This window comes from Benincasa hispida, chromosome 1, assembly GCF_009727055.1.
Source record: "Benincasa hispida cultivar B227 chromosome 1, ASM972705v1, whole genome shotgun sequence".
Taxonomy (NCBI): domain Eukaryota; kingdom Viridiplantae; phylum Streptophyta; class Magnoliopsida; order Cucurbitales; family Cucurbitaceae; genus Benincasa; species Benincasa hispida.
Window position 1 is genome coordinate 36,562,885 of NC_052349.1, and position 21,242 is coordinate 36,584,126.

General features: G+C 34.7%; 1 protein-coding gene across 2 annotated transcripts; it reads right to left on the reverse strand.

Annotated features, from left to right (window-relative positions):
* Nucleotides 1-4,426: 4,426 nt before the first annotated feature.
* Nucleotides 4,427-20,968, reverse strand: LOC120089010 (ALA-interacting subunit 5-like). 2 transcript variants are annotated; one of them, XM_039046449.1, is made up of 9 exons: nt 20,810-20,968; nt 20,466-20,564; nt 19,624-19,682; nt 19,455-19,529; nt 19,222-19,338; nt 19,037-19,107; nt 10,843-11,143; nt 10,436-10,725; nt 4,427-4,740 (listed from the first exon to the last, which is right to left on the reverse strand). In XM_039046449.1, exons 2-9 carry the CDS (start codon nt 20,560-20,562, stop codon nt 4,680-4,682), a joined length of 1,071 nt encoding a protein of 356 aa, XP_038902377.1. In that variant the 5' UTR covers nt 20,563-20,564; nt 20,810-20,968; the 3' UTR covers nt 4,427-4,679. The 2 variants fall into 2 exon arrangements, with proteins under 2 accessions (XP_038902377.1, XP_038902382.1); XM_039046454.1 differs by lacking the exon at nt 20,810-20,968 and having other exon boundaries at nt 20,466-20,739.
* Between the last annotated feature and the right edge of the window lie 274 nt (nt 20,969-21,242).

A 21,242-nucleotide genomic window follows, 5' to 3' on the forward strand; every position in this document is an offset into this window, starting at 1 on the left:
TCTTAACCAGAAGACATCGACTAACATTTTAAAAGAAAAGATAATAATAAATAATTAGTTTTGAGTTAGCCCACTAGTGCATATCAAAATCTTTATTTACCAGATTTTATATGAATATCAAATTCGGATGACATCAATCGTTTTGATTTTCTTTCAATTTTTTTTAAGGGTTAGTGGCATAAATAGAATTCAAGTCCAAAATAATAGAATATGTAGTACAAGGATAAAATAATTACATAGATAGATCAAAAAATGGTAAAAGACTAAAAAACCCATGCCTAGTCACCATTGTGCTCGCTTCTTCTCGATTTTCTCAAATTAAAAGCTATCACTATTAGCAGGGTTCGCTTCTTCTTGGTATCAGTGATAACCACTGATAGCAGCTATAGTTGCTATCAGCTGCTATCTCTGATAGCTTCTATCAATTGCTAACGATGATAGTTGCTATCAATGATAGCTTTGAATTTGAGAAAAATTAATACAATCTTGAAATATTAGCTTTTAATTTGCTATCAATTATTAGTAGCTATCATTGATTCACTTTCACCAATTGGAATCAACATTGAAATATTACTACTTAAGACTATCAATAGCTACCAATGATAGATTTATAAATAGTGATCAACTTTGAAAGAAGACCAATAACTTTGATTACCATAGTAGTTATCACTAATAATCTTTTATCATGGCTATCATCGATAGCAGCTATCAGTCGTTATCACTGATAAACTTTCATAAATTAGAATCAACCTTGAAATATTAACACTTAAGGCTATCAATGATAGACTTCTATAACTGGTTATCACCTTTGAAAGAAACTCGATATATAGATATCACCTAAGTTTTATCACCGATTTCGCTAACATTACTCATATTGTGGTTATCAGTGATAGCTTCTTTCACTGATAACATCACTAATAAGATGCTATCAATGATCTCACTGATATCATGCTATCAGTGATAGTTCTCTATCACCGATAACGTGCTATCAGTGGTAGCTTCTATCACCAATAACGTGCTATCAGATAGCTTCTATCATCAATAACATGCTATTAGTATTAGCTTCTATAATTGATAACATACTATCAGTAGTAGCTTCTATCAATCATAGTCACCGAACACCTTTTTGCCCTTTTCTCATTCTTCCCAAACATTTGTAAGTCCCTTTTCTTTTCGATGATAGCTTCTATCACTAATAAGCATGCTATTACTGATAACTTCTAGGCATTCCACTTATATTTTAGTTCGAGATTCAACTTTATTAATTAAATTCACTAAGTTGGCTATCAATGATAGATTTCAATAAGTGGCTATTAACTATGAAAATATAATCAAAGATTAAGCTATCAATGATAGAAAATATTAGTGGCTATCACTGATAGACTTTCATTTGCTATTTATATTTATTGTTTGTTATAATAATCAAACTTGATGATTGGATTGTTGGTGTTAAGTCACTTATGAATTGAGTACTTTCAAATCATGCGTATGGAACTCGCCTCATAATTCTTGTGAAAAAAAAGGAAAGAAGAAAAAAATTTAAATAAAGGAAAGAAAAATTTTAAAAATAAGAGAAGGAGAGGAAGCAAAAAACTAAAAAAAAAAAAAAAAAAAATCAAATAGAAAAAAAAGGAAGCAAAAATCGGACAAATGAAAGAAAAACTAAAAAAGAAAAAGAAAGGGAAGAAGAAAAAATCGGAGAAAGAAAAGAAAAGAAAATAATAAAAAAAGATAAGGGAAGAAGCAAAAATCGGAGAAAGGGAAGAAAATAAAAATAAAAAAAGAATAAGCAAGAACTGAAGAAAGAAAATAAAAATAAAAAAAGGAATAAGCAAAAATCGAAGAAAGAAAAGAAAATTAAAAAAATGAAAGAAAATAAAAAATAAAGGAAAGAACAAAAAAAGGGAAAAAGAAGGAAATGGAAGAAAATAAAAAATAAAGGAAAAAAGCAAAAATCAGATAAAAGAAAGAACAAAATAAAATAAAAAGAAGAAGAAGCAAAAACCGAGAAAGAAAATAAAATGAAAGAATGAAAGAATTGAGGAAAGAAGCAAAAATTGAAGAAAATAAAGAAAATAAAAAGACTAAAAAAAAGGTATACAACAAGATAAGACAAGGAGGGCGAAATTGGAAATTAAAAAAAATCAAAGATTGACTAGTCAACTCATCCATATTTACAAATATTTTAAAGATGTAATATATTTTTAGATTTTTTCTCTTATTCTACTATATATTACAAATATCATTTTTTTAATGCAAGCATTCCAATTATGAAAAACACTTTACTTCAAACGACAATTATCAGAAGCTGATAAAAGTTTCTTAATTCATAAAAATACAATTGTTTTGCAGCGAAAGACCTAATAAATCATCAATGGAAAATCATCTATTCTAAAATATGGTTCCGATACCACATGAAAGTTTTAACTTTATGATTATATACTAAACTCTAATATTGTATAAAATAATAAATATCAAGATCACCACTAACTATAATATCGTATAAAATAATAAATATCAAGATCTCTGAACTAGATGATTTTCATAATAAAAGTACTTAGAATAACATATCCGTGAGGTGTTGTGTTTCTCTCTCTTGACTTTCCTTTAGAACTTAATTAGATTTTTCGATGAGAAGAAAGAAGACCAATCTCTAGAGTTTTATCTTTATATAGACACCTCTTGTAACCTTCTAAAAATAGTAAATGCAAAAATGCTTAATTTCAAAAGATGCTTTACTTAGAGCTTTTACTTTCATAATCATTTAAAACTCAATCTAAACTTATGATCATTTGGTGACTATTGGGGTTAGTCATTAACTCTACTTTGACCTTCTGCTAGATGAATTTGTTCTATCAGAATGGTTAGTGCCTTATTGGCTACTGACCTAGATATTTATGATATTCAATACTAATTTAGAGTTTTTTTTTTTTCAAAGGTTTTATAATTAAAATGTGGGGCGAAGGAATCGAATTTCAAACCTCGAGGTCAATAGTACAAACACTATGTCAGTTGAGTTACACTCTTATTGACACTAATTTAAAGTTTCATACATGGAAATTTTATCTAGACCTTTATGGTGATATGATAATGCCCATAAAATCAACATGAAAAATAAATAAATGATGGATTTTATTTTGGGTTGTAGTTTTTTTTCCAAAAAAAATCTATTATCTGGATTAGATATAATAAAAAAATATTAACCAAATACTACAAACACGTTTGAGAGTGATTTTAAAATGGTGAAAATCACTTGTTAAATTTACTATTTGACTTTGACTTAATAACTTTAAATAGGATCAAAGTGATTTAACCATTTTAAAAATACTCCCAAACATGTCTTAAATTTTGGTGCCTAAATAAGCAAATCAAGTGTTAAAAAATACGTTTCGTCTTTGAATGAAGTAACAATTTATTTAAACATTCATTTGTATCAATTCAATCTCAAAACTTTAATAAGTAATGATTTAAACTTTATACTTTACCATTTGTAGTCCATATTATGTATAATATCATTAAAATTTAATGAAACTTCTTACATGTATAGATTAATAAATTGAATAGAGATCAAATTCATTTGTAAATTATAAAGATTAAGTCGTTATGTAATTAAAATTGACAATCTCTAATGATATTTATCATGGTAGAAACTAACTATTACAAATTGAAAAGTTGAAAACTAAAACTCTGTTTAGTAACCATTTAGTTTTCTATTTTTTTTTTTTTTGAAAATTAAGCTTATACACTCCTTACACCTCCAAATTTCTTCATTTGTTATCTACTTTTTACCAATGATTTAAAAAAATTAAACTCAAATTTTGAAAACTAAAAAAAAAATAGCTTTTGATTTTTTTTTTCTTTTTGAAATTTGGCTAAGAACTCAACTATTATACTTAAAAAAGATACAAATCATTATTTAAAAAAAAAAATAGGTTTAATTTTCAAAAACCAAAAACTAAAAATGAAAGGGATACCTATTACAAGCTAAAATATAAGTAAAAGTAAAGAGCAGACTATATTTATAAGACCAAAAATGGTTTTTAACCAAGAATCAATATAGCAAGGGAATCTAGATAACGAACCTAATTACTTGAATACTTTATATTCAATCGAATGAAAATAGACCGAATCAACATATGGAGTAAACAAAAATATATTAATTTCACTTTAAACTTTAGATAATTATGTTTTAGTTTGGTTCATCTAGGAAGACATTTGAGTTAGTTGGCCGTAAACTCCAGTCGAATTCAATAAGAGGCAACTATTTGGATTGACGATCTAAGTACATTTTTTAAGCATTTAAAAAGTCAATCCAAACATGAACGGTTGTAGGTATATATTTTCTCTCATCTAAAATACATTTTTTAAAGTATATATGTGTGTATATATCACCCTCAATTCTCAGCCTTTTTCAACAAAACAAGGATTATAAACTTTAGTTCCCATCTTCACATTGACGCTTACATAGAATCCTTTTATTTGGAAAATTTGTAAACAAGACATGGTCCAAAAATATACATATATAAACCAAAGTCCAAGCTACCAGAAAAATAAACCAGGCTTTTACCAGTAGCTTACAATTCAGTTAGATCTCCTCTCTCATTCTGTAACTTAAAGCATTGATTAAGAACCACAGCAAAGTATGTTATTTAGAAGAGAATTTGGCCCAGAAGAGATGGTTAATTTGCCTGCCCTGCTGCATTTCTGTTCCAGGACAAATAGGATGGATCACCAAGAGGCCTGCAAAATAATCCAGTAAGAAGACTAAACATTAATCAAGTTATTGAATGTTGGAGAACTTCAAGTTTAGCAGATGAAATATTATCGAGCATTTCAAGCTAAATCGAACAGTTAAATATAATCATGTATCGCTATCTAAATCGCCTCAGATTTCCTTTACAGGAATATAACTTGTATTTGATATTTGTCACAAAGAATACAAAACGTCCATGGAGGGATATGAAATCTTAGCCTCAAACAATTGATAATAAATGAGGTACTAATTATATCGTGGGAAGAAATTATTATCCACCCCCTTTGAAGATCCTAATATCTCTCTCCAATCATATTTGAGAAAGACCACCAGTAGCAGTTGTCGGAAAAGACCTTTCCTCGATTATCACGGAGCCATTTGTTTGGGAACTTGATATAACTCTGAGGTACACACCAAGAGAGGACAAAGAGTTTCAAAGATATCGACCACCTACTATATCTTTGATACCATAAGCACCAACTTGATCATCAACATGATCATGAAAACCACAGCAAAAGCAAGAATTTAATTGAATATTTTACCAGCCCATATAGAGCTGGACAATTCGTATATTAGAGAATAGAAGTCGGGGTTGTCAAAACTCCATATTTAGAAATCTCTTTCTTTTAGGGATAAAAAACCTTTCGTTGAGAATAAAATAAAAGAATACATGGGTCACCAAAAAGACCAACCCACAAGAAAAAGAGTCTCTACAGAAGAGCCTCCAACCTTTAAATGCTTTGTAATCGAAGAAGAGTAATAAGGGACCACACATCAATCGGGTCCCTTTCCAATCCTCTAAAAACTTTATTATTCATCTCCCTCCAAAGATCTCTCAACAATGCATACACCCCGACATGCCACAAGAAACAAACTTTCTCCTTAAAAGGTGGATGAAGAAGAAACTCCTCAATCAAACCGATCAGGTCTCTTTGATAGGCCAGCTGAAAGCTAAACGTCTCAAAAAAAGAAAAACATAACACCAAAGAAACGTGTGAAGTAAAGGATACAACAAAACATACCAATCAACGAAGGCCAATTTCTCGAGAGCCAATCCAGTGTGTTTAAATTATTGTAAACAACCTGTCAGACAAAAAACTAAACCTTTTTTGAAGTGTTGATCTTCCAGATGGGCCTAAAGAAGAGTCTATAATGGGAAAAGAGTTCAATAAACAACAAAAGGAGCTGCATGAGAAGGCCCCAAAGACAGGAGGCTTCCCGTCCCTAAAACCAACATCCCCAATCAAAGACAGGAGAGGCATAATATCTGTTGTTTCCTAACGGTCAAAGGACGACATACTTGAACGAAAAAGAAATGAAGCTGTCAGACCAATCTAAGATATCATCCACAAAACAGCTTTTTAAGAAGGAAAGGTAGAAAAGATGAGAAATGAGTATAGAAGGGTATATCCCCCATCCACTAATTGTCCCAAAAATACATTTCTTTTCCCTCTCCCAAAACGCGATGGACAAGAGGAGAAAAAGAAGGGACCTTGAAATAAACATCCTTCCACAGATTTTTGTGTGTGCCTTTAAACTTGCCCAACAACCACTCAAAGGGGTGAGTCATATTTACAATGATCCTCCACCACAGCTAGCTACAATCAAGGGAGAAACACCAAAGCAATTTCGCTAAGAGGCTTTGTTATGAGTCCTTAAATTCCCTAGTTCAAGCCCTCTCGTGTTCACAGATTTTCCAATCATCTCCCAGCTCACAAGGGGCTCCTTTACCTTTGTCTACCTCTTCCTACAGGAAATTCCTCATAAGCTTCACTATACTTTTACAACCCGAACAGGGAACTCTAAAGAGGGAGAAATAGTACACTGGAATACCACTCAACATAGACCAACCTAATAAGGGTGAGTTTACTGCCTTTGGAGAAGAAGCTTCTCTTCCACGAAACCGTTCTCTTAAGGATGAAAATATCTCGATATAATGACGATATATCCGTGATATATCCGTAAAATCACACATTCGATAGAGATATTGGGGGGTGAGATCTTTTTTCTCCAAATTTCACAATATATCTCTGATATTACCGATATATCTCCAATATAACTTTTTGGGCTAATATCTTTCACAACTCAACAAAACCGTGGATATTTTGTGGATATATCGTGGAAATACCATGGATATTTCATCTACATGTCATTATCTCTATATATCACTTTTTTTTTTTCTTTTTCCAATATCAAGCTTTTTTACCTTTTTATAATTTTCAATCCAAAGCTTTCATTTTCAAAGAAATTAAATTTAGGGGAAAAAAACCCTTTGACCATGACCATAAAGCTGGTGGAGCAAGAATTAGCCCTTTCACGGGAGAATTTCAATTCACGAATGCCACACAAGACTCCAACCATGACCATAGAGTTGGTGGGCTAGGAATTGGGGCAATGGGACAATTTTTCATTCGTAGAAGATCCACACATGGTGGTGCTCAGACTAATGCTGACTCATTTGTTTCAACTTTCAAATATGGAGGGGATGAGTTTGAACAGTCAATATGGACATGGTCAATATGTTTATAATAATAGTGACTATGGTTATTCTCATAGTAACTACAGTCATTCATGTGATGGGGACAACTTCCTTGTGAAAGTGATGAACACTCAGACTTAGAGCCTTTATGTTATTTACATTCTTCAGACCATCCTCATTTGAATGAAACATAGTTTGATCCAAGATATCCTCCTATTGACATCATTGGGGTTGGTGTTGAGACTCATGAATGACATACTTCCAATTATGTTATAAATTTTTAACATACAATGACTTGAGAGCAATATTACTATTATTAAATGAATTATGCAAACATTGAGCTAGTACCTTTTAAATCATCTTTTTATTATTGAATCTTGTATTTGACCTTCATTTTGTATGACCTAGATTTTACTAATAAAATATTCAGTTAATAATAATTTTTTCGATTTTCATTATTATCTATTATTCCATTATCAATCATATTTGACTTCTCATTATTGATTTATATGCTTAAAGTCATAGTTTATTACTTAAATAAGTTTGTTCTAAAATTTCATTAAAAAATTCACAACATTATATCAATCCATCGATATTTAAACATCTTTCGATATATCCGTAAATCTGACTCATCGATACTTACACTGATAATGATACTTTCGTCATTTCTTAATCTTGTCCACTACCAGATTCCTATCCAAGAGGAAGACCTAAATAAGAGGCGGGAAAGGGGGCCGATGCTACACCCCACAAAACCCATCATAAAACCAGCCCATCTTTCCATCTTTTCAAGGTCACAATTCACACTCATAATTTAGCTATTATCATATAAATGTCAACACCCATCCTGCTAAATGGCTTTAATATTGTCCACACTAAGTCTCGAGAAATCAAAAAGAGTTCAATGGCACCACCAATGATTCAAACCTAGTCTTCATGAACGCAACCTGAATCACACTACCGGTGACTACCTCTCCAAGGTAATTAAGATGAATTTGGAAAGATTCTTGTTTTGGAAGTGAAAAGAGCTTCTAACTCATTATAATCACTTTCAAATATTTAATGGTATCTGGTTAGAAAATCAAGTGATTTTCAAAATCTAGACAACATTCCACGAGAGATCATTAGTAATTCTTCTAAAAGTGAGAAAAGGGATTTCACTCAGAAATTATCATTTTCAAGAGTCATCCCAATTGCACATCCTGGAATGACGATTCGACCCTGTCCTTGGCCTCGGGGAGTGGCGAGCAGCACGGAACTCAGTCCAGCAATTGGAGAACCAGCCAAATTTATCTATGCCAAACTAGAAGTAACACAATGCAACACTGAGGATGATCTCAAGAAAGAACTCCCAAGTTCTTTGGAGAGGAGAAGAAACACTCATCTTGATCCCCACAAATCAAATGACTTCCTTCTTCAAGATCTTCCCCTTCTAAAAAAACATCAATTAGCTTTTCGATACTAGATACGAGCAGCTAGCAAGCACTGTATTTGGAAAAATGGACTATAAGAAGGTAGGTACTTTTCTACTTCCTTCAAAGGTAAATAGAGTTTCCTTAATATAATGAAATCTCCCCTAGTCAAAGGAGGTTATCAAAAAGTGCCCCAATTAGCACAAACATCTGAAATAGGAATCATTACAAAACAATTTGTTCAGCCTACACCGGGAGGCAGCCTAAAGGTAACATATAGTCGAGAGTAATACAAATCAGAACTAGGCAGGTTAAATCTAGGCAGGTTAAATAATCTCTGATTGTGATAAAGTCAATATTCCCCATTTGTAGATAGTTTTTGGCTCCAACTTTCTAGAGGGAATATTACTAATGTCTATAACCATGGAACTATGCTACCTATTCTTTTAAAACTTTCAAAATGCATCTTTTTTTTTTTTTTTTTGGTGTGTGTTCCCTTGCAAGGCACTTCCAAAGAAATAAAGAGCAGGCAAACTTACTTTTTAATGAAAGAACAACTTTCATTGAGAAAAAATGGAGGATACGAGGGCATACAAAAAAAACCAAGCCCACAAATACCCCACCAGAGAAAGGTATCTAACTAAGATGTTGCCTAGAGAATAATTGCAAAAAGTCTTTAAGACCGAAGCCCAAAAAGGAACATGGAACCTCATCAAGGATCAAATTTCACTAGGATCCCTATCCACACCTCTAAACACTCTATTGTTCATCTCTCCCAAAGATCCTACAACAAAGCACACTCTGGCAACCCACAAAAAACAATATTTCTCTTTGAAAGGTAGATGGAGAAGGAACTCCCAATCATCGCACAAACATCCTTCTGACGAGCCAACATAAAATCAAACTCTTGAAAGAAAGAATTTCACATAGAACTCGCAAAATGGCACTACTAGAGAAGGTGATCTAGGTTTTTCTCTATCTTCCAGAAAATGATACAACAAAAAGGACCCATTAACGTAGACATATTTCTCAAAAGCTTATCCATCGTATTCACAATATTGAGCAAAACTAGTCAAGTAAAGAACTTAACTTTCTTTGGTATCTTAACCCTCCCTAAAACATCGGAACCGACTCAATAACAGGAAAGGGATCCAATGAAAACCTAAAGGACTTAGAGAAAAACCTTCTATAGGATTTACGACTCCAAACATGAACATCCTATCTCCCAAGCTTAAAGTTAAACTCATCAAGTAGAGAGATAAGTGAGGCCACCTCCATCATTTACCTATCAGACAACAGATGACAGAAACCAAAGGACACAGAGCTCCCCGACCAAACCAAAAAATCAAACACTGAACAATTTGTAAAGAAAGACAAATGATATAACCGAGGAAATGCAGATGAGAGGAGTCTATCCCCCACCCATTGATCTTCTCAGAAATACGTTCCCTTACCTTCCCCCACAACAAAACAAATAAGACGGGAAAAAGATGGGAGCTCAAAAGAAATATCTTTCCAAAGATTTCAGTGCATGGTTTTAACCTCTTTTGCCACCCATTCAAAGGGATGGGGTCATGCTCCCTCACAATAATTCTATGCTACAAGGATTCGGACTCGAGGGAAAAATGACAAACCATTTAGCCAAGATACAAATTCACAGCTAAATAACGGGGCAGTTGCAGTTGCATTTATCATATTCTGTAGATTTCAGTCAAGTGAATATCTTTCCCTAAATTTTTAGCTATAGCAGTTATATTTAAGTTTAGAACTTAGAAGATTAATTAATCTCACCTTGGCTTGATGACGTACAGTAGTATGAAGGTTATCGCTAAAAACAAGCAGAGTCCTCCAACACTAAGATAAGCTATGCCTAGAAAATCATTCTTCCCACCAATCCAACTAGTGGTTGAAAGGACCAGCTTTTTTTTACCACCGAAGCTATAGGTATTATAGTTGTTTTCTATCACCACTGTTATTATATCATTAGCTTCAAAGTCTGCTTCTATCTTCCCATATAGTTTCCTGAAGGTGGGCAGTGCAGCTGTTCGCATCCAAACAATAAGATCCTCTTGCTGGCTCAGCTATTACACACAAAAAGGAAAGCATATTCAATCATTAACAAGAATCAAAGAGAGGTAAACAATAACATAATCAGAGCATCGACATGAGATGGTAGAATGCAAATTAAGCATACTCACAGGTATACTCTCATTTAGTGTTGCACCACCAATCAAACTCCCACTCTGGAAGTTTTTAGGATAGACATCAGATCCAAACTTCTTTTCTTGGTCACTTTTCCAGGCTATGTCCTTCTTGTTGACATGTAATGCCTTGTTCTCCATAGAAAAACCATATGTATCATTGAACAAACTCCAGGCGATGAGGCCACAAGGGACAATTGGAGCCCCTTTCCCAATGGTTGCTTCTGGTGCACATGTTTTTGTATTTGCCTCTGCCGCCTTGCTTCGTAATTGTTTATCACTTCTGCTTTTTACATAACTGATAATGTTTCATATGTCAAAAGAAACAGAAAAATATGTTAAAATAGAAGGGCAAGAACCGAAAAAGTTGATGAACACTTGATGTACACTTAAATAAGCAGGTAGGCACAAGTATCAGTTGACATGTAACACGATTTCCACACTTCAATCCCAATAACATGACTAAAAAACAATAACAGAAAGAGCTCTCCAGAATGATTTAAGAAACTGCATGATACTTTTTAGTGCCATAGTTTTTATGGCTTACTTTCATAGTAAAAAAAATGAATTAATAAAAATAAATATAAATTACTTTGTTAGTCCCCAAGGTTTAGGTAATAGTTATTGTTGGAAATAAGGGACTTAGTTGATTGTTTATGGTCCCGGACATATTATAGTTATTTACTTTACCCTATTTTTATTTCCTTTTTTGTATTTAGGCTTGTTGGAGCCTATAAATAAGAATCATCTTGTATCTCTCATATTATGTAAAAATTAATAAAATGGAGATTCTCTATCATGGTTTTTTCTCCATGTTCTAGGGTTTTCTACGTAAACCTTGTGTCTCCTCTTTCTCTTTCTCTTTTAACATAGTATCAGAGCGTAGTGACAAAACCCTAGCCACCATCAGCGAAAACCAACCGGTGCAAGATAACCTTAGTGTTGCACCAACACCGCTTCCCCCACAGCCGCTGATAGAGCCTCCAACCGTCGCCGCCACTGCCGTTCAGATCGTCATTGACTAGTATCTTTGATTGCTGCAAATACATCCTCAATAGCAGCCGATCGGGAACCCTAGTGCCGCCAGCTGGCGTCCTGCCGTTGCTGCCTTTGGTCCCACTGCCGCCAACCACTTCATCCAACTGCTGGAATCTGAAGCCGATGCTATTGGATCTTCCACACATCACCGAGGCAAGTCCGTAATGGGGAGTGATGTGCTGCCAGCTGCCTATAACAGCTTGTTGTTGCCTGGGTTCCCCCATTTGCCGCCACCGAGCTATGAATATCACGGGTCCATGGGTCTTTCTCTGGCAATGGTTCAACAACAGTTAGCTGATCTTCAGATGAGTTTTCAACAACAAATCGCCACTCTTGGGGTAGCCCTAGGTGCTTCCAAAACCACAAACTTAAATTCAAGTGTATTGAATTCAGACGTTCTTTCCAATTTACCGATGTATCCATAGAATCTAGTAACCTCTTTCCCTACTTTAAATACTGCAAATTATTTGTCTGGTTCTATGGGAAATTTTACCGGCTTAATTGCAAGAGAAAAGTTAAATAGCCAGAATTATTTCTCCTAGTCTCGGTCTATTAAAATGGCCCTTGAAGGGCATCACAAGTTTGGTTATTTGATTGGCGAGATATCCAAACCTAGACCAGGGGATCCTCGAGAGCACATTTGGAAAGGAGGGGAATCCTCCCTCCTTGCTAAAATCACTACTGATTAATAGTATTGAAGCCTCATATAGGGAAACCATTGTTGTATGCTACCCCCACTCGAGATATTTGGGATGCTAATCAGAAATTATATTCAAAAAGGCAGAATGCATCTTGTCTTTACACTCTGTGCAAACAAGTTCACGAGTGCAAACAGGGGACGATGGATGTCACTTCGTACTTTAATAAGCTGTCCCTAATCTAGCCGGAGATGGACTTGTGTCGCGAAATTTATTTGGGACTATTCGTGTGGTGTCCAGTATTCCAAGATTGAGGAAGTAGATAAGGTATATGATTTCCTAGCTGAATTGAACTCCAAATTCGATGCAGTGCGAGGCCGTATACTGGGACATTGACCTATACCCTCTCTATGGAAGTGTGCTCTGAGGTTCACCTTGAGGAAGAAAGATTCAGTACTATGAACATCACTACTGTCACTAATTATGCTATTTTTAGTGCGAAATTATCTGGTAATAATGGTGACAAGCATAATGGGAAACAGACTCCATTGTGTAAACATTGCAACAAAAACCTTGGCATACAAAGGAACAGTGCTGAAAATTACATGGTAGACCACCGAATGGTGGAAGACGCCCTCCGATTGACAAGTCCAATCTCGGTCGTGCACTTGTAAGTGAGTCTGCGAATGCTTCCCAATCACAACCTCAGGTGAATTGTCCAACTGACTCTGTTGTCCCTTCTCTTGGGGCAATTGCTCAATTAGGTACATCACAACCCTTAAGTCTCCTAAGTATAAATAACAATAAACCATGGATACTTGATCCAGGGGCTACAGATCATTTAACTGGGTCATCTGTTAACTTCCTATCGTATCTTCCTTGTGCTGGTAATGAAAAGATCAGAATTGCAAAGGGGTCTTTTGCTCATATTGTGAGTAAAGGTCATATTTCTCCCTTCCATGGTTTAACTTTACAAAATGTGTTGCATGTACCTAAGATATCTTACAATTTACTATCTATTAGTAAGATAACCCGAGATCTAAATTGTCAAGTTGCCTTCTCACCGAATAATGTTTTCTTTCAGGACTTGAACTTGGAGAAGACAATTGGCACTGCCCAGCACAATAAGGGACTCTAATTCCTTGATGATGATGCTTCTTCTAGGAACAACTATAAGACTAGTTTGTTATCTTCGTATTTTTCAACTTTAGAAAAAGATTGTATGTTGTGGTATTTTCGCCTTGGTCATCCAAATTTTCAATATATGAAATTTTTAATTCCTCATTTATTTCATAAAGTTGATGTCTCTTCTCTTTCTTATGATGTGTGCAATCGTGCAAAACAACATAGGATCACCTTTCCCTCTCAACCTTACAGGCCTTCTCAGCCCTTTAATCTTATTCATAGTGACGTTTGGGGTCCTCTAGTGTTACCACCTCTTCAGGAAAACGTTGGGGGTCTTTCTTCTCATTGACAAATCAGAGGTTTTGTCAATATTTCAACAATTTTACACCACTATTGAGACTTAGTTCAATACTAAAATTGCTATTCTTCGAAGTGATAATGGTCGTGAATTTCTCAATAATACTCTTCATAAAGTTTTGTCTTCTAAAGGCATTGTTCACCAAAGTTCGTGTGCGTATACACCTCAACAGAATGGAGTGACTGAAAGGAAAAATCGTCACCTCCTCAAGGTTGCCCGGTCCCTCATGCTATCTACCTCTCTTCTATCTTATTTGTGGGGAGATGCAGTTCTTATTACAGCTCATCTTATTAATCGAATGTCTTCTCATGTTCTCCAATTCCAAACTCCTCTTGAATGCCTCAAGGAGTCATACCCAACCACATGACTCATTCCTGATGTTCCTCTCCGGGTTTTTGGGCGTTTTGTCTTTGTCCATAGTCATGGCCCTAACCAAACTATGTTTACCCTTGTGCTCAGAAATGTGTCTTCCTTGGATATCCTCTTCACCAGCGAGGTTATAAATGCTTCCATCCTTCTTCTCGGAAATACTTTATCTCCATGGATGTCCCATTCCTTGAGGATAAACCCTTCTTCCCTATTAGTCATCTTCAGGGGGAGAGTACTAGTGAAGAGACTAACTGGTCAACATCCTCAGTCCTTATTGATCTTCCTGAGCCCATCTTGAGTTCTCATGACACTGTTCTACCTACTAAACAGGTCCCTTGGCTAACATACTACAGAAAAAATCTCATAAAGGAAATTGTGTCCCCTACTGTTCCGCCGGCTCCGGTCCATGAGTCTGAACCAACACAAGCTCAAGGTACAACTGAGTATGTCCCTAATAATAATGATTTATGTGTTGAGGATGATATTGTGGATGAAACTGAGAATGACAAGACTAATATGTTAGTTCCAAAAAATAAGGGTGGTCGACAGTGACGAGACTACAATAGAAACACGAGAGAGTGAAATTCTACCTTAGCCTGAAACGTGTGATCAAAATCCTACTACGGGTGAGAAAACAGATGAAGTTAGATGAACCTGGGGATTATGATGCTTCTCTTGACATGCCAATTGCCTTGAAAAGGGGCACCACGTCTTGCACTAAGCATTCTATAAATAGCTTTCTATGTTACAGTAATTTGTCTTCTAAGTTCAGGGCTTTCACTACCAGTTTTGACATAGCAACAAAACCAAAAAACATACATGTGGCTACGGAGATTCCAAAGTTGAAGACTACCGTTATGGAAGAAATGAGAGCTCTTGAAAAGAATAATACGTGGGATTTCGTTACTCTCCCAAAAGGACATAAAACAATTGGGTGCAAATGGGTGTCCACTCTGAAGTATAAATCTAATGGTACTTTAGACAGGTACAAGGTCAAACTTGTAGCAAAAGGGTTTACTCAGACTTATGGGGTAGGCTATTCAAAAACTTTCTCCTGTAGTGAAGTTAAACACGATTCGGGTTCTTCTCTCTGTTGCAGTAAATAAAGATTGACCTCTCCACCAACTTGATGTGAAAAATGCCTTTTTAAATGGTGATTTAAAAGAAGAGGTGTATATGAGCCCTCCTCCAAGTTTTGAAACTCAGTTTGATCATCAGGTGTGTAAACTCAAGAAATCCTTGTATGGTCTAAAACAGTCCCTGAGAGTTTGGTTTGAAAGGTTTACTACCTTTGTTAAGTCTCAAGGGTTCACTCAGGGACACTCGGACCATACATTGTTCACAAAAAGGTTAGTGTCTGGGAAAATTGTTGTCCTAATCGGGTATGTGGATGATATCGTCTTGTCAAGAGATGATATTGATGAGATCACCAAACTGAAAAAGAAAAAAAAAGATGGAAAACGAGTTTGAAATCAAAGACCTCGGGAATCTAAAGTATTTCCTTGGAATGGAAGTGGCCAGATCAAGCGAAGGAATCTTTGTCTCACAATGGAAGTACACTCTTAACTTGTTAAAGGAAATAGGTATGAATAGATGTAGACCTGCTGATACTCCTATAGAATTGAATGCTAAATTGGGAGATTCTATTAACAAAGTTCCAATTGATAAAGAAAGGTATCAGCGTGTAGTGGGAAAGTTAATTTATTTATCACATACCAGACTAGACATTTTCTATGCTGTCGGTGTTGTCAGTCAGTTTATGCAAGCACCTTATGAAGAAGGTATGGAAGCTATGAATTGAATTCTGAGATATTTGAAAAACACTTCTGGTAAAGGTCTAATGTTTAGAAAAACTGACCGGAAATGCATTGAGGCCTATACCGACTCTAACTAGGCAGGATCAGTGACTGACAGATTGTCTACCTCATGGTACTGTACTTGTGTGGGGTAACCTAGTTACTTGGAGAAGTAAGAAGCAAAGTCTAGTTGCTAGAAGTAGCACAGAGGTTAAATATAGAGCTAGGATTTAGGAATTTGTGAAGAAACCTAGTTCAAGAAAGTACTGTCTGATCTTCGTCAAGATGGTGTCTTACCTATGAAACTCTATTGTGATAATAAAGCTGCTATAAGCATCGCCAATAATCCAAAACAACATGATCGAATGAAACATGTGGAGATTGACAGACACTTTATAAAAGAAAAACTGGACAATGGCAATATCTGTATTCCATATATTCCATCAAATCAAAAAGTTGCAGATGTTCTCACTAAAGGGTTACTCAGGCAAATTTGACTCTTGCATTAGCAAGTTGGGTCTGATTGATATCTACGCCTCAACTTGAGGGGGAGTGTTAGAAATAAGGGACTTAGTTGATTGTTTATAATCCTGGGGGTATTATAGTCATTTACTTTACCCTATTTTTTTTTTTCCTTTTTTGTATTTAGGCTTGTTGGAGCCTATAAATAAGAATCATCTTGTATCTCTCATATTATGTAAAAACTAATAAAACGGACTCTTTATCGTGGTTTTTTCTCTTTGTTCCAGGGTTTTCCACGTAAACCTTGTGTCTCTTCTTTCTCTCTTTCTCTCTTTTAACAGTTATGTTTGGTCCTTCAGGTTTCTAAGACTTTGAACTTTTGTCCCTATGTTTAAGAAATACTCCATTTTAACGTTGGATGAAAATGACATGGCATATTTTATTATAAAAAGCTGACATTGCAGCTTTAAAATTAAATAATAAAAACTCTCTCTTTCCCCCACCTCCTTCTGCTTCCCCTTCCCTAACATCACCGCTCCCACCGCTTTGGCCACCTATCATCTTTGCCCACAACCCCATCACGCCCTCTCTTTCTCTTTTCCCCTTCTCCCTCTCGTAGAACTGAAGGACCTCCACTAGCCTTTCAAGGCCCCTTAGCGAAGGCCTCAACCAATTTAGTAAAAGAAACATTTCATTGATAAATGAAATTAGGTGAACACCTCAAAACACCTAATGGTGATTACAAAATGAGATCGCCAATTGTTAAGTAAAAAAGATAAGATATAATATTTAAAAGAGTGCTTTGTTTTGCACAAAGAAGGCCGTTAACCAATTTAGTATCATCAATGATAAATAATTTATCAAAAGCAGCCTCCACAATTCTCTTCCAGAGCTTTGTTGCGACTTTTTCCAATTGGCTCTATTAACTTCACTATTTTCCAATCTTTGTGGAATTCTCGTATGCTATCAAGATAAGATGACGGGGTTGGAATATTCATGAAGTGCTTAAAGGGTGCCTAAAATTGAACCTCATATTTTTGGCAAAATGGAACCCAAGTATTTGCAAATGACCAAATGGTCAAATCTTCCCACATCTCAATTCAAATATGGATTGATCTCATCAACACCATCAATGACCAATCAAGATGCAAATTGTTGTCTAGATTAGAAGGAGCAGTATTTTCTAAAGCTCAAGGCGCAATAGAGGGCAATAGCCTCTCAGGCTTTTAGCTAAAGCTTTTTTTTTTTCTGTGAGGTGCAATATATACACACACACACAAACATGAGGATTTTGCATTGAAGGTTAGTAAATTTTATTTTCTAAAAGTAATGAAGAAAAAAGAAAACCCTAAATGCAAGAATTTTTGCATTTAGCGCTAATAAAAAGAAAAAAATAATGAAAAAGTCCCAAGAAACAAATAGAAGGCCAAATCATTTTTCAATTTTGTTGACTGAAGGTCAAAGGAATAAAATGAAGTATTTCCTGAACTCGAGGGAGGAAAGTGTAAAATTTTGAAACTTGGTAACTAAATGGAACAATTACCCAAACCTTAGGGACGAAAAAGGTAATTTTTCCTAAAAATAAAGGCATCCTCCCTTCTAAGCTCTATTCATATTCAAACAAGAAATATTTTTAAATGAACCCACTTCCTCCTTGTAGTGGAAAGCAGCCTCATAAACTTTAAAACATTCCTTAATTGCTTGCACCACTTTCTTCTCACATGTGCCACATGCGTATTTTAATGTATTATTTCCAGACAAGTAGAAACTAAAGAAACAGGTTTGAAGGCTGAGGGATTAGATAGAAATAATGTTACCATGATTGATAAGAAATGCATGAAGCAAGAGAAATAAGATAATAATACATAGTGGGCAAACCAAAGGAAGGCAAGAGATCAATAAATAAAAATCAAACTACATGACAAGAGTTGTAATCTTGATCAACAGATGCCTAACGAAGAAAAGTATGAATGAATTTCTTAACCTCCATTTTCCATTCTAGGTAAACTTAAAGCATAACTGTAAACAGATTAACAGCTTTAGTTCATTTCCTCCAGTTTGCTCCTTAAACTACAATTTTCATATCTTTACTTTTATAAATTAAATCACGCACTTCTTAACTTTAATAAAAAAGTTATATGACCTTACTTAGGATATGTTTCATAGATTGTACACCATATCCTTCATTTCTAAATAATAGGCTATACAACAGATTCTGTATTTCTTCTTCTCCAGATAAATAACACTCGATATTTCAATCATACATGAAAGGCTAGTTGCACATAATTCCATAAATGTCACAAATCATGAAATAAACAGCACCTGTTATTTGCTTATAAACAGTTTATTTCTCCCATATTCAAGACTCTAACAAGTTTTTTTTTTTTTTGTTGACTTCCACTTACCGTCGGTGATTTTGATAGAAGTTATCAAGCTGATAATAGATGAAAACCGGACCTTTCATTGGTTTAGGAACCTGAAAAGCATTAAGTTGGCTGAACTGTTTAAGACAGATAAATTAAGAGATAAATACGAAAAGGAACCAAAACCCAGTCTGCTTTTTAACAACAACAATAGAAACTGTACTTACAGTCAGCTTCCTGCTACAGGTTTTATTAGTTTTGCTGTCTTTAATAAACGTAAGAGGATTGCCGCGAAACTCAGAAGGAAGGCAATCATGGTCGTATTGATCCACAATTTCAACAACCTGTGTATCATGGAAAGCATATGGCTCAAGTTAAGCATTTAATACTGCAGCAATAAAGTAACAAATAAAAACTTCATAGTATCATATTTGCAAGGATGAGGCAGACGAGAGTGTACTTGTTCTGATGCAAATAAGGAAGCAATCCCTATGGGGATAAAGATAATGCCAACAGCAACGAAGGATGTTATAACCTGAAATCAAATAGTGACACTAAATAAAAAAGAGTGCATAATGCGACAACAGGGACTAGAGCAAAAAATAAATTCAAATGTTATTGAGGGATACCCATCCTGGTGTTAGAATTGGTTTGCAAGCAGGAAGCTCTTGCTGTGTAAATCTAGAATCTGCAATCAAATTAAAAGTAAAGTATGAGCACCGACCAATTGCCTATGACATTTCCAATAGAATTGACCTTACTTTAATAAGATATAACAGAAATACAGAACACCCCTAGAACAGAAATCTAGAACTCCATGACATGAGAATGAAGCATTCGAGTGGCTAACATTTAAAATGATTATAATGCAAAGATGCACAAACATGAATTCAGATGGACCCAGAAGCAGAAAAATAAAAAAAAAATAATAAATAAATAAATAAAATCCTACATAGGTGTTCTTCACATGAATTATATAAAAAATGCCCAAATAATGACGAACAAGTACGAGAACATAGGTTAAAAGGTAAACTTCCAAAAGATTAAACCAAAGATAGGAAGGGATTGTATACGGAAACCAAACAACCGTTAGCAATCAATATGGAAGAAAAATAAAACTTAAAGAAAAATACAGAAGTCCATAACATGAGAATGAGGCATAATAATGCTAGAATGAACGCATTTTAAACGAATATAATGCAAAGATGCAGAAACATTGCAGACCCAGAAGCACAAACCAAAAATTTTGCTCCACAGGAATGCTTCTCATAAACTTTACACAAAAAAAAACAACGAAGAAGTACAAAGAACATAGGCTGAGAGGTAAGATTCCAAGAGATTTATCCATAGAGAGGAAAAATCTTATACAAAAAACCTATATGACAAAACAGAATAATTCTTAAGAACAGTTATAAAAATTGACACGAACAGAACAAACAGAAACTAGGGGGAAATAGAGTAAATATATGACATTTTGGTTTCTTCGATTTCTTGGGTGGAGTGGACGAATCAGAATTTCCTTGCTGCATTCTACCCGCCGAGCTTGTTGCCCCGTGAGTATTATTCATTTCTACGCATCAAAACGAGGAGAACAAGGTTATTAATTGGCAATCTCATCTTTGACCAATTTCTATCCTCTTTTCTTTCGAAATCGAACAGTGGGTTACAATAAATTTTTATCTTTCCTTTATGGGTTGATCGATTCTGACAAAAGAAACATAATATTAAGGGGAAATTTGATTTGGGTATGGAGGAATCTCAAGAGAAAAGACAAAAAAAAAAAAAAAAAAAGAAGTTAAAAAGGCAATCACAGACCTGATCGATGAATCCCATCCGATCGGTGGCCCTTGCTTCACGAACCCACTTTCTTGTTTCGGTAATGCTACCAAAACATATCGCCCATTATCGAGATTTAGTGGAAGTAGTTTCGCGCGGTTTTCATATTTTTTCCTTTTTGTATTTTATTTCAAAAGAATATTTTATCGTGCCTATCTGTTTTTTTTTTTTTTTTTGGATTATTTTCAATTCTAATCAAGTTTTAGAAAATTAGAAATATTTTAGGGAGTTCTTAATGGATCTAGTGCTATTTTGGCATAGTAGTTCATAATTCGCACGTTAAATTTATAGTTTTATTTTAGTGCATAGAAAGAAAAAAATAAGTCTTGTACGTTATTTGACTCAAACAATTATAACGGTTTGATGAGAAAGAAAAAAAATAATGAAACTTTTGAATACAAAGCGTGTGACT